This window comes from Micromesistius poutassou, assembly GCF_964030765.1.
Source record: "Micromesistius poutassou genome assembly, contig: SCAFFOLD_5046, whole genome shotgun sequence".
Taxonomy (NCBI): Eukaryota; Metazoa; Chordata; class Actinopteri; order Gadiformes; family Gadidae; genus Micromesistius; species Micromesistius poutassou.
The window spans coordinates 1-12,702 of NW_028177387.1; the positions used below are offsets into that span (position 1 = coordinate 1).

At 41.9% G+C, this 12,702-nt stretch overlaps 3 protein-coding genes across 5 annotated transcripts; 2 read left to right on the plus strand and 1 right to left on the minus strand.

Annotated features, from left to right (window-relative positions):
* The first annotated feature begins 665 nt into the window (after window positions 1–665).
* Window positions 666–1,987, plus strand: LOC311376177 (small ribosomal subunit protein bS18m-like). 2 transcript variants are annotated; one of them, XM_084491042.1, is made up of 6 exons: window positions 666–761; window positions 1,011–1,063; window positions 1,150–1,233; window positions 1,359–1,416; window positions 1,502–1,561; window positions 1,848–1,987. In XM_084491042.1, exons 1-6 carry the CDS (start codon window positions 677–679, stop codon window positions 1,928–1,930), a joined length of 423 nt encoding a protein of 140 aa, XP_084347168.1. In that variant the 5' UTR covers window positions 666–676; the 3' UTR covers window positions 1,931–1,987. The 2 variants fall into 2 exon arrangements, with proteins under 2 accessions (XP_084347168.1, XP_084347169.1); XM_084491043.1 differs by lacking the exon at window positions 666–761 and adding an exon at window positions 773–889.
* On the minus strand, window positions 1,976–5,369 carry LOC311376175 (BRCA1-A complex subunit Abraxas 1-like). Of its 2 annotated transcripts, none has more exons than XM_084491040.1 (9): window positions 5,275–5,369; window positions 4,722–4,812; window positions 4,592–4,628; window positions 4,301–4,367; window positions 4,023–4,219; window positions 3,127–3,246; window positions 2,798–2,882; window positions 2,453–2,564; window positions 1,976–2,314 (listed from the first exon to the last, which is right to left on the minus strand). In XM_084491040.1, the coding sequence occupies exons 1-9, from the start codon at window positions 5,353–5,355 to the stop codon at window positions 2,139–2,141; spliced, it is 966 nt and encodes a 321-aa protein (XP_084347166.1). In that variant the 5' UTR covers window positions 5,356–5,369; the 3' UTR covers window positions 1,976–2,138. The 2 variants fall into 2 exon arrangements, with proteins under 2 accessions (XP_084347166.1, XP_084347167.1); XM_084491041.1 differs by having other exon boundaries at window positions 2,130–2,314; window positions 2,798–2,849.
* A 598-nt stretch (window positions 5,370–5,967) lies between these two features.
* On the plus strand, window positions 5,968–12,275 carry LOC311376174 (glycerol-3-phosphate acyltransferase 3-like). The gene is made up of 12 exons (XM_084491039.1): window positions 5,968–6,483; window positions 6,649–6,715; window positions 7,901–8,198; window positions 8,644–8,718; window positions 8,920–9,009; window positions 9,250–9,343; window positions 9,442–9,557; window positions 9,904–9,959; window positions 10,186–10,271; window positions 10,674–10,802; window positions 11,200–11,279; window positions 12,028–12,275. Exons 1-12 carry the CDS (start codon window positions 6,340–6,342, stop codon window positions 12,164–12,166), a joined length of 1,374 nt encoding a protein of 457 aa, XP_084347165.1. The 5' UTR covers window positions 5,968–6,339; the 3' UTR covers window positions 12,167–12,275.
* Window positions 12,276–12,702: the final 427 nt, after the last annotated feature.

The following is a 12,702-nucleotide window of genomic DNA, read 5'->3' on the forward strand; positions in this document are numbered from 1 at the left end:
TAAAATGCATGAAAAGGCCATGCTGTATGGATAACGCGAACACATTGGGTAATAGAAAAGTATTCATCGAACCGCAGGCCTTGACTAGGCTAGTCTACATAAAAAGACGTGTGCAACTAGCCTAGCTAAACACCGAATTGTGTTCTCATTAAACAACTTGCGACACGAGAGTCCTGGTTGCACAACGATAATAACAAATTAAGTGAACAAATGAATGATATAGTTGGTTGCATGGTTGAAACTTTTGAACAACTCTTTAGGCTATTTGTTTATTTATTTCGTTTAGCTCTCCTTAAATTAAATTCACGCTTCAAAACGCACGACTTTTACTTCTAAGGCGAGCTTCACTTTGAAGGCGAGCTGTCTCTGTTTCCGGCTCTCGACTTCCTTGTTCAAATATCATTGTACAACTTGGTTAAGCTGACGCTTTGGCGCGCTGAATTGCATTGCACGTCTCGGACAATGAAATTAGGCAACGGTTCAACACTCAACACTCACCGACATGAATCTGGACTTTCAGTCTTCCTTCTTCTCAACCGGAACAGGTATGCTAAAATAGTATTGTGGGCGGGGCTGGACCTTTCTAGGCAGGGCTGGTAGTCCAGCCTTCCCGCAGGCCGCAGCCGTTAGGTTTGCACCGGAACTGACGTCAGATAACATCCGGCACAGTATATCCATGCAAGTCCCCTGTCAGGTCAACATGTTGGCTTTTAGAGGAATTCAAACATTTAGGCACTTTTTTATTCAGCGTGGAGCCACAAGTAAGATACCTTATTATGTTTACGATAATCGGATGAAGTTGACTGTGAAGTGTCGAGCAGAGTAAAGATCATACGTTGATTTCACTGAGTGTGACGCTAATGCTAGGTGTTACGAATGTCATTCAATTGTAAGACATCACAACATGCGTGAGACAAGAATAACATTATGAATAAAGCTTGGCTTTGTCTTGATTATGGTATTACAATGATATGTATGTGCAATTGTATAAACAAGTGTCTCCATCTCAGGGCTACAAAGTTCATCCACTGCCGCAAATGTAACCCCAAAAAAGGACGACATGGTATGCCTTTTATAAATAATGAAAATAGCATGGACAGATTTGTTTATATTCAATATGTCTAACGACTTTGTCTCACCATCCATAAGCCTGTACAGATGGAAAACCCTTACAAGGAACCCCAAAAGGGTTGTATTCTCTGCAACATCACTTTGGATTACAAGAATATACAGGTATGTTATGGTACTAATGCTCATCTGAAATCAGCTGTCTTTTGGAATATATATGTGCAATTGAACGGCCTGTCAAGTCCCTTTTATAAAGCCACGTTGGCTTACTATTACCCTTTCTCTTGCAGTTGCTTTCCCAGTTTATATCCCCACACACTGGTAGAATCTACGGCCGACACTTAACAGGTCAGGAAAGATCCATCAATCAAATATTTGCCTATTGGTTGGATGCAATGATAGTTTATCTGGTTAATGTGCTGGGTTTTTACAGGCTTATGTGGAAAGAAACAGAAGGAAGTGTCCAAAGCTATCAAAAAAAGCCAAGCAATGGGTGAGTCTTCTTTTTAACCACAATTTTGATGAGGGAATCCTGGTTTGAAAACAGCAGACAACCATTTAAACAAAATGTTAAAGATAGCCATAATGCTTCTTAACAATTATGGTTGGATTGATTTACGGTTGTCCCAATCGTTTCCAAATATGGACTCCTTGGCCATTTCCATCTAAATTACCTCGTGTGAATGCATTTAGTACATAGCAAGGTAGTTTGATTTCAAGATATTTTACTGTGGATCCATAGTCCACCATAATTGTCGATTTTTGTTTTTCATTTTCAGGTTTCATGTCAGTGACCCACAAGCACCCGCAGTTTATGAAGGATCCCAACATTTGTGCTGCAAAAACTTTGAGTGGTGCATAAAATGTTTAGTTTATTATTTCTTTATAAAAAAAAGTAAAAGCTCTGAATGAATTGTTATGTATGCCCTTTGTGTACCGATTATTTTGTTGATCAATAAATGTATTTGAAAAAAAAAACAATTTCAAACAATGCATTGTTAATGTGCCTTTTGTATTGGCTAATCAAGGTCACATGCAAGGGGCCTTAAGTGAACCACTGTCATGTCGTGCTACGGCTCAGGATCAACGTGTGGGCAAGGGGTCGTTAGAGGGGGCGGGAGGCGTTCTGCCACAGGGACGCCTTGGAGGGTTAGAGTCTGTGTGTGGAACATGGGAGAAAGAGGGAAGTGGCTCTTCAGGGAATTTTCAAGCAGCAAGTTCTCTCTGATCGAAGGCCTGAGGACATCTGGTGAGGGAGAATAAGCCAGTTTGAAGACATCAGACGACATCTTTTAACATTTTTCAAATCAGAAAATGAAACAAGGTTTTTACCGAAACTAACCTAGTAACGTACAGAGGACTGAAGATGTTTGTTTAACAATACCTTTTTCTGGGATAAGGGACTTCTTCTTTGAGATCAGTTTCCTGAGTGCAGTCAACTGTGCGAGCAACGTCTGGACCTCCTGTTCGCTCTTCTCCACCTTCTTGCATTCCTTCTGTTGATGGTGAAGTCAACGAGACCAGTGAAGACCAAAGCCACTGACAACTCGTCATAATGTACCACAATATCCTCAAAGGGCGCCTTAAGTTTGCGTACTTAAATTGATTAAGCCAGTGGACTGTACCAAAAGGCAGGCTGAGATGTCTCAAACAGGTAGATTCTGAAATAGTTTTGTGGAGGCTAACCAACACACACCTGTGCATGAAATGGGGGCACTTTATATCTTACCTGCAGTTCAGCCTGCATCGAGCTGTACATTTTGTTAATCTCCATCACCTCTCTTTGCGTGTCGTCAGGAGAGAAGAATTTTGATCTTTTGGAACAAAAAGATATGAGTAAACGGCAACAAAAGAGCAATACACATTAAAGAATAGCATTAGCAGTATCTTTTATCCAATCTCAAAGTGATGGAGAACAATCAAGACTATCAAGATTGGAAAAAAATACAATCTTGTGCGGCAAGGTGTAGCAGGGTAGCTATAGGAATCAGAACACAAGGTTAGCATTTTATATTGTTATTATTATTACTAAGTACATGAAGGCCTTGGACCACCTACTTGTGTTTTTGCACAACGCGGTGGTAACCGGCGGCTGAACAGGGTGTGCAGGACGTCCGGTACACCACGTCCTCCAGGGAGCCCAGGTTGCTGACGACGACCGGAACCTTATGGAAGCGTCTAGGAGTGAGGGAAATACACATTCAGTTACAGCAATGTAGACGTCTCAGATCCGTCTTTGAATATTGAATAGACGTGATCGGGTGTAGCTCAATGGGTAGAGCATGATATTAAGGCCCTGTCCCAATTCTCCCCCTTCCCCTGGTTTGAGCTCTAACCCTAGATTTTGCGTGTTCCCGCAAAGGGGTAGGGTGTCTCAATACTTAAGTGGAAGTGCTGTTTTTCCCCTTAAAATCAACTCTTGAACGCTAGCCAGCTCGGTAGCTGACTTGCAGCTAAGGGCACTCAAAGCAAGTGTTCTTGTTAAGGGGAGAGAAACTGGGCCTAACAACACTAGTCAGGGTTAGGGGCTTGCATTTAGAGGATTAGGGCTGCTTGCTCAAGGATGCCTACAGGTAGATTGCAGACATTTGGGTTCGACCCAGAACCTTTGGGCTGGCGATCACCCTAGCACTAGCCCCCTAAGTTACGCCTTGTTTCCACTTTCATTACAGAGATATTCTACCGATGAGAAATCATTTGTTGAAGCTTTCAGAAGGGGATTTTAATATTTGTACATTGGTGATTTGAAACCTATACAGAGTACTATACAGTGTACTACTGCTGACCGAGTTTGTGTTTGCCAATTACAATCTTACCGATCCCCACCACCAGCAACATGATTGGTCGAAACTAATATGAAGCGAAAGAAAGTAAAACATTTGTTTCCCCCAGATTTGAGCACGTCTGTCATCAGACCTGAGATATGAATCTCAAGTCTGATGTGGTGGACATACCTGTTGTGTGACCTGAAGGTGGCGAATTCAGTTTCATGGGTGGAGCAGGCGGACGTGACCTCGCTTGGCGTCAGCAGCAGAAAGATCAGATCGGGATTGGCCACGGCGTTCTTCAGGTTTTCATGGACCAGCCTTTCCCGTAAGGTCATTCGCTGCTCTGTGTTCCTGCGCTGTCTGTACCAGCCAATTAAATGATCCTAACATGAAACATATATCATATTAAAAAAGGGTTGTGTTTGAATTACCTACTGATTAATGACAATGTTCTATTGACTCACCTGCCTATTGTCTGGCAACATCTTCCTTAATATAACCATATCCACCTCCCCGGCTCCATTGTAAAACCTTCAGACAGACACAAACCATAGCATTAGTCAATGAATTTTAAACATTTTGAAAGCGTGTGTTAACTTTTAAACACAAACAGACAAGCCTTTGGAGCAGCAGTGTTGTGTTTTTCTTCTGAACATTTATTACACTTCCACCAAATTTTTGTAATTTGTGTAGTGATGATTATTTTATTTGATCCAACTATAATACCAAGATACATAAGTTACGTGAATACTTACTTATTTAGTCTGTTGCATGGCAAGTGTTTTTGTACATCTTGAAGGAAAGTTGAATAAAAGTCAATGTTACATTTCAAGGTGGGAGTCTGTTGCATTTGGTGCATAATGAAGATGAAGGGGCCTTACTTACGAATTGTGTGCTCAAAATAAACATGATCGTTGGTAGAATCAGTGATGGCTCTCTTCTCTTCTTCTTTGCTTTCTCCAAGAATGAATCCCTCCTAGGAAGTAATAACGCATAAACCATCAATACTAACGACTATCAATATAACCATTTTAAAATCCACTTCACCCCAATGTTGACCGTTTCTACCATATTATATTATTATATTCATTTTCATGTCAACTTCCTGATTGACTGGCAGTTTGTTCCATGTAGAACTGGCGACTATTTCATTCTGAAGGGAGAAGTTGATTAACCTATATGATATTAAAACTATCCTTTACCATGAGGGGTACTCCTTATCAACAACCTGAAACCAGACGCACATGAAACTAAAAGTGTTTCCCGTAAAACGAGTTTATAAATGTTGACATTATACTCCTTGTGTCAACTAAACTCCACCTGACGATGAAATGTATCTGAACAACGCTGGCAGTCGAGAAGCAGCTCTCAAAGCACATTTAATATTTAAATAAGATTGTTTATTAAGGAATAGTGTCTGACAGAGTGGTGAACTTACAGCATCTGAGTCTGTGTTTAGATGTTGAAACATCACCGAGGAGAGAACAATCCCTGGCATGTAAACAGTGGAGTCCGCCATTCTTGAATCAATGCTTCCCGAATCCCTACAGCGCGGGCTGTCATAAACTACATTACCCAGAAGCCCCCGGAGGCGTGCGAAAGAACTACAGCCTGGAAACTTGACACGCTCTTTTGGTTTATTAGCGTAGGCCTACTAATTGTAACGATTTAGACTTTAATGTTTTGTCACATTATGGCACTAAGGTCAACTAATGGTTGGTTCTGCATCATGTAATCATGATGCAGAACCATTTCAGATTATAGGCTCGCTAATACTAAATAAATCATTAATAAACGATAGATATAACATGCCACTGAATACATCACAATTAACCACGATTTCTCGAGTTCCTCAATAGGCATCGTTTGATAACGGGATTTAGCGTTTACCACCTTTCTTTTACCTTTCCTGGTGATCAGTGTTTTAGTGAGATGGGTATACTCATACAAAACTGTTAAAAAAAGAATGATTTAAAAAAGAAAAAGTGCGGGAAAGGTGTTAATTCATGACCATTCATGGTCGGAATGTGTGTTTATACACACGTCGTTATGTTGTCAAACACCAGGATTCAGCTGACCTCGGTACCAGAGCGCTGATTGGCTGAAAGTATAGCGGTCCCGAGAGCGTTAATGTCCAACTTTTCACCAGCACTCTTTTTCCCTCTCAGCTCTAAATGCTTTGCGCTTGGACTTTTCGGTCTTCATTCTGCGAAATATACGAGTCCAACAATAATTCAAGACGACGAATGAAAAATATATAATGGACTTTTGCAGCATGGGCGTTGTCCATTTTCTCGAGCCAACTTTTGCACTATGATTTTTATGCAAGTGTGGGATATGCCCCTTTAACTCTGTGGTATTTCCCTTTGCATTGTACTGTCTAGCACTGCTGCACTTCCTACGATTATACCAGAGGGACTCCTTTCAGTGAAATCCATTTGAATCGAAAAGACGACTTTTCTCGTATCTTAGCGTGTTGCCGCGGTGCGTCCGGCGGGTCTCGATGGAGGACCCCTGGGGTACAGCTATTGCACTGTTTCAGGTGTGGATATCAGTACTTCTGTGTCTCGTCATGCTACCTGCGATGTTTGGTCTCTCCCTGGGCGTCACAGGGGTCTATATTCAGATATTAGTCCAGATTTTAGAGGTGAGTACTATGCTTTTATTCCTCCCCCAATGTCTAATTGTTATATGATTGATATTGTAGCCTCAACAATGGAACAATATAAGGCGACCAGAACGTTGTCATTATTCTGAAAAGAATGCAGTATGGTATGTCGAAGATTGTAAAATATACCTTGCTTTTGGACAGTGGGCCACACTCAGAATCCAACGAGGACGCAAAGAGAAGCCCAGTGTGCCCATTCCCCTACCCAACGGTGAGATTACAACCTGATCTGTAGTAGGAAAGCTGTTGGGTCCACAGGCTTCACAATGTATTCGGTAATAATTAATATATAACGGCTCTTTTTTTCCCCTCCCATGTTTTGCATGTGACCGAGACATAACGTTCTCTTGTGTGTTGAACGTTTTAATTCAGTTCCAGACGCTGACACTGCTCATGTGACTGTGTGTGTGTGTGTGTGTGTGTGTGTGTGTGTGTGTGTGTGTGTGTGTGTGTGTGTGTGTGTGTGTGTGTGTGTCTGAGAATGCCTGGGTGTCTGTGTGTTCTTTACAATAGTCAGTTATTGCTGTCCACCACCGCTGGCTCTCTCTCCAGCAATATAATACACTGTGTTCCTTGGGTCAGTGATGCAAGCCCTAGTTACACAACCACAGCACAATATTCAACTCATGCCCTCCACGCATGCAAATTATATTACGCTGTGTATGGTAGTGTTTGTGTTTGAAAATTGACTGCCGTCTGCTTCTTGCAAAATAGTATGTTTAGGATTGGTGAAGCCTGAGAGATCAGGTCACACGTATACTTTAGGAGTGGCAGCTGACAGAAAACTGGAACTGTTTAATGTTAATCTTGAGATTTAAAGAGAAGTTTTGGGCTTGGTAGCAGTTGGACAGTAGAAAGTCATATTGTGAACTATTGATCAACTCATAGTACGACTTTGCAATAAAAAAATATGAACGGACAAACTAAGGTCACCAACTGTTGCAAATGAATTGTGACTTCCCCTATACGGACAGCCAATGTTGTTTTAGCGAACGTTTCCTTGGAAATTGAAATTCAGCACTTTGAGAAAAAGAAAAGAAAAAAGGAATGATTCAAATAAAGACAGACAGCAGTGCCTAGCATCAGTAAGTAAGTTAGTTACAGTATAAATAGAGGGAAAGTGTATTGACTTGGATTTTCACCTCGCAGCCGAAAGGTCATGGATTCGATCCCCAATGTCTACAGGCATCCTTGAGCAAGATACGTTGCATAATACAATAAACTAAGGTTGATGGGTTTAATAAATTACAAAATGTTATATTCATGCCACGATAGGCATGCTCTAGTAAAATAACGTTCAGTGTTTCCGGAAGGTATTTTGAAGAGTTCAGTTTTTTAATGTTGAAGTTTAGTGTATCTGGGAGTGGTGTTGAAATGTTCAGAGGTTGTCCCCCAGGGATCATACATCGCGACGGGGGCTCCATGGCGCAGGAGATGCTGGAGGTGCGGGGGTCCCGGCCCGGAGGGGCCCCGGCGACGGGGGACTTTACCCTGGGAGACGTCTTCTACTTCCACAAGAAGGGCCTGGAGAGCATCGTGGATGACCAGGTCACCCAGTGCTTCTCCTCCGAGGAGCTGGCCTCCTGGAACCTGCTCACGCGCACCAACCAGAACTTCCGCTACATCAGCCTCCGCCTCACCGTGATCTGGGGTGTGGGCGTCTTTGTGCGCTACTGTGTTCTCTTCCCCCTCAGGTTAGTGCGAAGAATGGGCCTGCCATCGTCAAGGTAAAAAACCAAGATCTCTAAGGGCAGGATGGCGTGTAGATGCGTGACTCCCAGATGAAAAGCCTCTGGGTTTGATTCCTGATGTCTGCAGCCCAACGTGTCGGCATCCTTGGGCAAGATGCCCCCTGAATTCACTTACCATCTGCCATCCGTCATCTGCTAAGCCAAATAGTAGAAGCAGTCATCTTTCGCAAACATCTTGGCTTTCAGAGAGTACAAATGGTTCTCTATATGGTTTCACCCTCACACGTATATTTCCAGAAGGTTTACCCAAAGAGGTATTTTACTTCAAAAAATAAACACTCACATAACACATATTTAACATATCCCATTCCTAGAAGGTTGAGGAAATGGGTCATTTGTTTGTTGCACGTTAACTTCAGTAACCGGTCTCCCCTCATCTGTTTGGTAGGATTACACTGGCTTCCATTAGCTTCAACTGGCTGGTGATCAGCACCACCCTGGTGGGGTTTCTCCCTGAGACCAGGTACAGCATCGCACTGAACATCACTCTCTCTCTCCAGGCAAAAAACACAAAACTAGGTCATAACCATGTTAGTCTCACTACGGTTTATGGTTTTAACACTGTATCCCTTGTGATGATTGTGTATGTGTGTCTGTGTGTTTGTATGCCTGCATGTGCGTGCGTGTGCGCGTGTGCGTGTGTGTGTGTGTGTGTGTGTTGCAGTGCAAAGCATTGGCTCAGTGAGGTGGCCCATCTGATGTTCTACAGGATCTGTAGCCGGGGTCTCTCTGCCACCATCCGCTATCATAACAAGTGTGTGCATGGGTCGTCACATGCACAGTGCACGTATCACATTGTATCACATGCACAATGCACATATAAATTTGATTCTTCGTTACTCATATTTTAGAAATGTTACATATGTACAGCAGTTATCGTTACGTGTGGTTTTATTATTCTATTATTATTTATTTAACTACAAGGGTTAGTAGGGTAGCAGAGAACATCAACCGTATCTTTTCACACATTAAGTTGTTAATGATGTTTTTGTAGAGAGAACAGACCAAAGAAAGGAGGCATTTGTGTGGCGAACCACACGACACCGATCGATATAATCATACTGGCCAACGACAGATGCTACGCCATGGTGGGTACTGTCTGATTGGCCGGTTGAAGACGTACTGGGCATTTCATTGGTCAGCTGACGTAGGAAGTGTCATGCTATTGGTCCGTTGTGGTGCTCAGGTGGGCCAGATCCATGGGGGCCTAATGGGGGTCATCCAGAGGTCGATGGTGAGGTCGTGTCCCCACGTTTGGTTTGAGAGGACGGAGATGAAGGACCGCAACACAGTCACCAACAGGTGAGAACTGACCACCACGGGGGACGCTGATGGAGGATTAAAAGGGGTTTTGATATTCTATTTTAAAGTCAAAGTGGTAATCTCTGTTGGTAAAAAAAAAGGGACATGAGACCTGGTTTTTCTGAAATTAAATAATTATAATTTGGCTGGAAATGTTGGGCTGGTCCTCCAAGACAAATTAGGATGGATGTGTTACTGAATAGTCCTAATTCAAATAACTTCTCCAACGCCAACATATACGATGATAGCACACACACACTGATGATATAATGGTCATTTTTTACTTTCTTATAACGGTATCGGCCCCTAAAATCCAGTATCGGTCAGGCTCAATTATGTGTTACAGGTTGAGAGAGCATGTGGCCTGTGAGAACAAGCTGCCCATTCTGATCTTCCCTGAGGGTAAGTTTTATTTTAGTTTTTTCGTTTTTTTTAACAGCTTAAACACATTCTGTCACACACACACACACACACACACACACACACACACACACACACACACACACACACACACACACACACACACACACACACACACACACACACACACACACACAAAATCTCACATGCATACACACCTATACACACAAAAACACACATACATACAAATTCATATTTGTCTCAACAGGAACCTGCATCAACAACACATCAGTCATGATGTTTAAGAAGGGAAGCTTTGAGATCGGAGGGACTATTTACCCGGTGGCCATTAAGGTAATGAATGATACCATGAAGATAATGAGTGTACACACTGTACAGTTAATTGATCATTAAGCCACTGCCGGGATAATGAGTGTACTGTTGATTTTTGGTAATGACGAACGTAACGATCGATCTGGCTGTGTCTGTCTTCATTCTTTCCGACCAGGATGTTTTTATAAGAGGTCTTTTAAAGAGCTTCATCTCTGTTTAGAAGGCATGGCGGCCATTAGGTTAGTAACAAAGTGGGAGTGGACGTCAGATGCAAGGGACAACCAGACTTTATAATTGACTTAAAAGCTCTCCCGAAACAATGTAATGGGTTTCAATAGATTCTCTTTTCCCCCACTTTTGCTGGCTCTTAACTCCAGTTTAGAAGAAAAAAAATGTTGGTTTGTTTTTTGTCTGCGTCGGCAGTACGACCCACGGTTCGGAGACGCCTTTTGGAACAGCGCCAAGTACAACATGGTCAGCTACCTGCTGCGGACGATGACCAGCTGGGCCATCGTGGTCAACGTCTGGTACCTGCCCCCCATGACCCGACAGGTAGGTGGGGGTGGGGGGGGGGACAGGTGGTCCCCTACCGCTCTCCCATTCAGAGTCAGAGTACTTTAATCCTACATGTTCTCTGCTCAAGATAGTTAGGAGTGGAAAAATATAAAATAAGTGTACCGGCAGGTAAAAGTATGAAAACCAAAAAAAATGCCATGCCAGATATACTACACAGAAATACACAAAATATACACATACATGAAGCAATCACCACTATAAAGTGGCTCAAGCTTATTTATTACACATTACATATTTAATATCAAAGTATTGCGTTATTGCACATTTCAACAATCATAATATTGCACATTGAATATGGCATGTATGGGTAAGATGAATATTGCTAATAAGTCTCTGATTGGCTCACCTCTCTCTCTCGGCTCTCCTGTGATAGGACCAGGAGGATGCCTCTCAGTTTGCCCAGAGGGTGAAGTCAGCCATCGCACTACAAGGAGGGCTCATAGACATGGCATGGTAAAGAAAAGACATACTAATAACTTTAAAACGCTTGTATTTTTTGTAGTTGCTTTACCTACCTTACAGGTACTGTGAACTATGTGTTATGTATTGTGTAGTATATTTTATATTAGGTCTTGAATACATCTTATACATAGCTCAAGGACAGGTCTGAAGAGGGCGAGGGTGTATAATGTATAAATACTTATAGTTATAATTATTACTATTTCATGTAAATAGAGTGTGTGCCAATGGCAATGTAGGCCCAGTAGTAAAAAGGAATATGTACTGTATGACCACGGTATACCAACTACGACCCTGGTCATAGCAATGTACGGTCATAATATCTTTAGAATAATAATACAATTCTTTATCTTATTGTTTCTTTTCAATGACTTTTGTGTATCTTAGTATGGTGTCCTTGAGTGCCGAGAAAGGCGCCTTCAAATTCAATTTATTATTATTATTATTATAATAATGTGCCGCTGCAGGGACAGTAGTTATAAGAGTGTATACTGTATGGCCACAGTATTCTAACAATGACCCTGGTAATAGTAATGTATTGTCATAATAACGTGTTGCTGCAGGGACAGTAGTAAGACAGTAGTAGTAATAAACACTAAAATACACTAAAATACCACGGTATACTAACCATGACCCTGGTCATAGCAATGTATCATCATGAGAATGTGTCACTGCAGGGACAGTAGTTGTATGAATGTATGGTAATGGTAATGTACAGTAATGCTATGATCCATGTCTCTAGGGACGGCGGACTGAAGCGGGCCCGGGTGAAGGACTCCCTGAAGGAGGAGCAGCAGAAGATGTACAGCAGTATGATCGTAGGACCAGAGGGACCTAGCGACCTAGCCGCTACTCCGCCACTCCTCGACGCACTGGACTAAAAGCTGCCGACTATGGGACTAGCGCACACTGGAACACACTGGAACATACTGGAACACACTGGACAACGAAGGTGTTGGACTTTAAAAATCTTTTTTTTTTTTTATCAAAGACTGCATAAAATGTCTACAAAGCTACATGTTATGCTTGGTTTATTTGTAAGAATATGTGACAGTGCTCATTGCAAATTGTTCTCTTGTGATGATTGTTATGATACTGCTTTTTTTGGTAATGAGACTTTTTAAATGTACTTTTTGAGCGAAATATATTCTTTTATCTGTACCTCAAACAGTTAAAACCCGAAGTCCCAGATCTCTTTCTTCACATAATATGATATCTTAGCGACAGATAATAATAATATTTCTTCCTTGATCTGGAACATTTCAAGAATTTAGTTTCTTGATATTTCACAACATGTTGTGAGTAATGGTAAACATTTCAAAATGTATCAGTAGTGCCGTGTTCGTACCACTAGGAGGCAGTGTTTACTTACATGATGCGCCTATGAATAATACTGGCCCATTCAACAGACTGCCTT

Bases quoted from the DNA above. Each gene is read 5' to 3' on its own strand.
- LOC311376177 (XM_084491042.1), top strand. From the start codon at position 677: ATGCAAGTCCCCTGTCAGGTCAACATGTTGGCTTTTAGAGGAATTCAA. The intron at 1,417-1,501 runs GTCAGGAAAGAT...GGGTTTTTACAG, and splicing joins CTACGGCCGACACTTAACAG to GCTTATGTGGAAAGAAACAG. The intron at 1,562-1,847 runs GTGAGTCTTCTT...TTTCATTTTCAG, and splicing joins CAAAAAAAGCCAAGCAATGG to GTTTCATGTCAGTGACCCAC.
- LOC311376175 (XM_084491040.1), bottom strand. From the start codon at position 5,355: ATGGCGGACTCCACTGTTTACATGCCAGGGATTGTTCTCTCCTCGGTG. The intron at 2,883-3,126 runs GTAGGTGGTCCA...TTGTTCCAAAAG, and splicing joins CGCGTTGTGCAAAAACACAA to ATCAAAATTCTTCTCTCCTG. The intron at 2,315-2,452 runs GTATTGTTAAAC...CTCCCTCACCAG, and splicing joins GTCCCTTATCCCAGAAAAAG to ATGTCCTCAGGCCTTCGATC.
- LOC311376174 (XM_084491039.1), top strand. From the start codon at position 6,340: ATGGAGGACCCCTGGGGTACAGCTATTGCACTGTTTCAGGTGTGGATA. The intron at 6,716-7,900 runs GTGAGATTACAA...GTTGTCCCCCAG, and splicing joins GCCCATTCCCCTACCCAACG to GGATCATACATCGCGACGGG. The intron at 9,344-9,441 runs GTGGGTACTGTC...TGTGGTGCTCAG, and splicing joins ACGACAGATGCTACGCCATG to GTGGGCCAGATCCATGGGGG.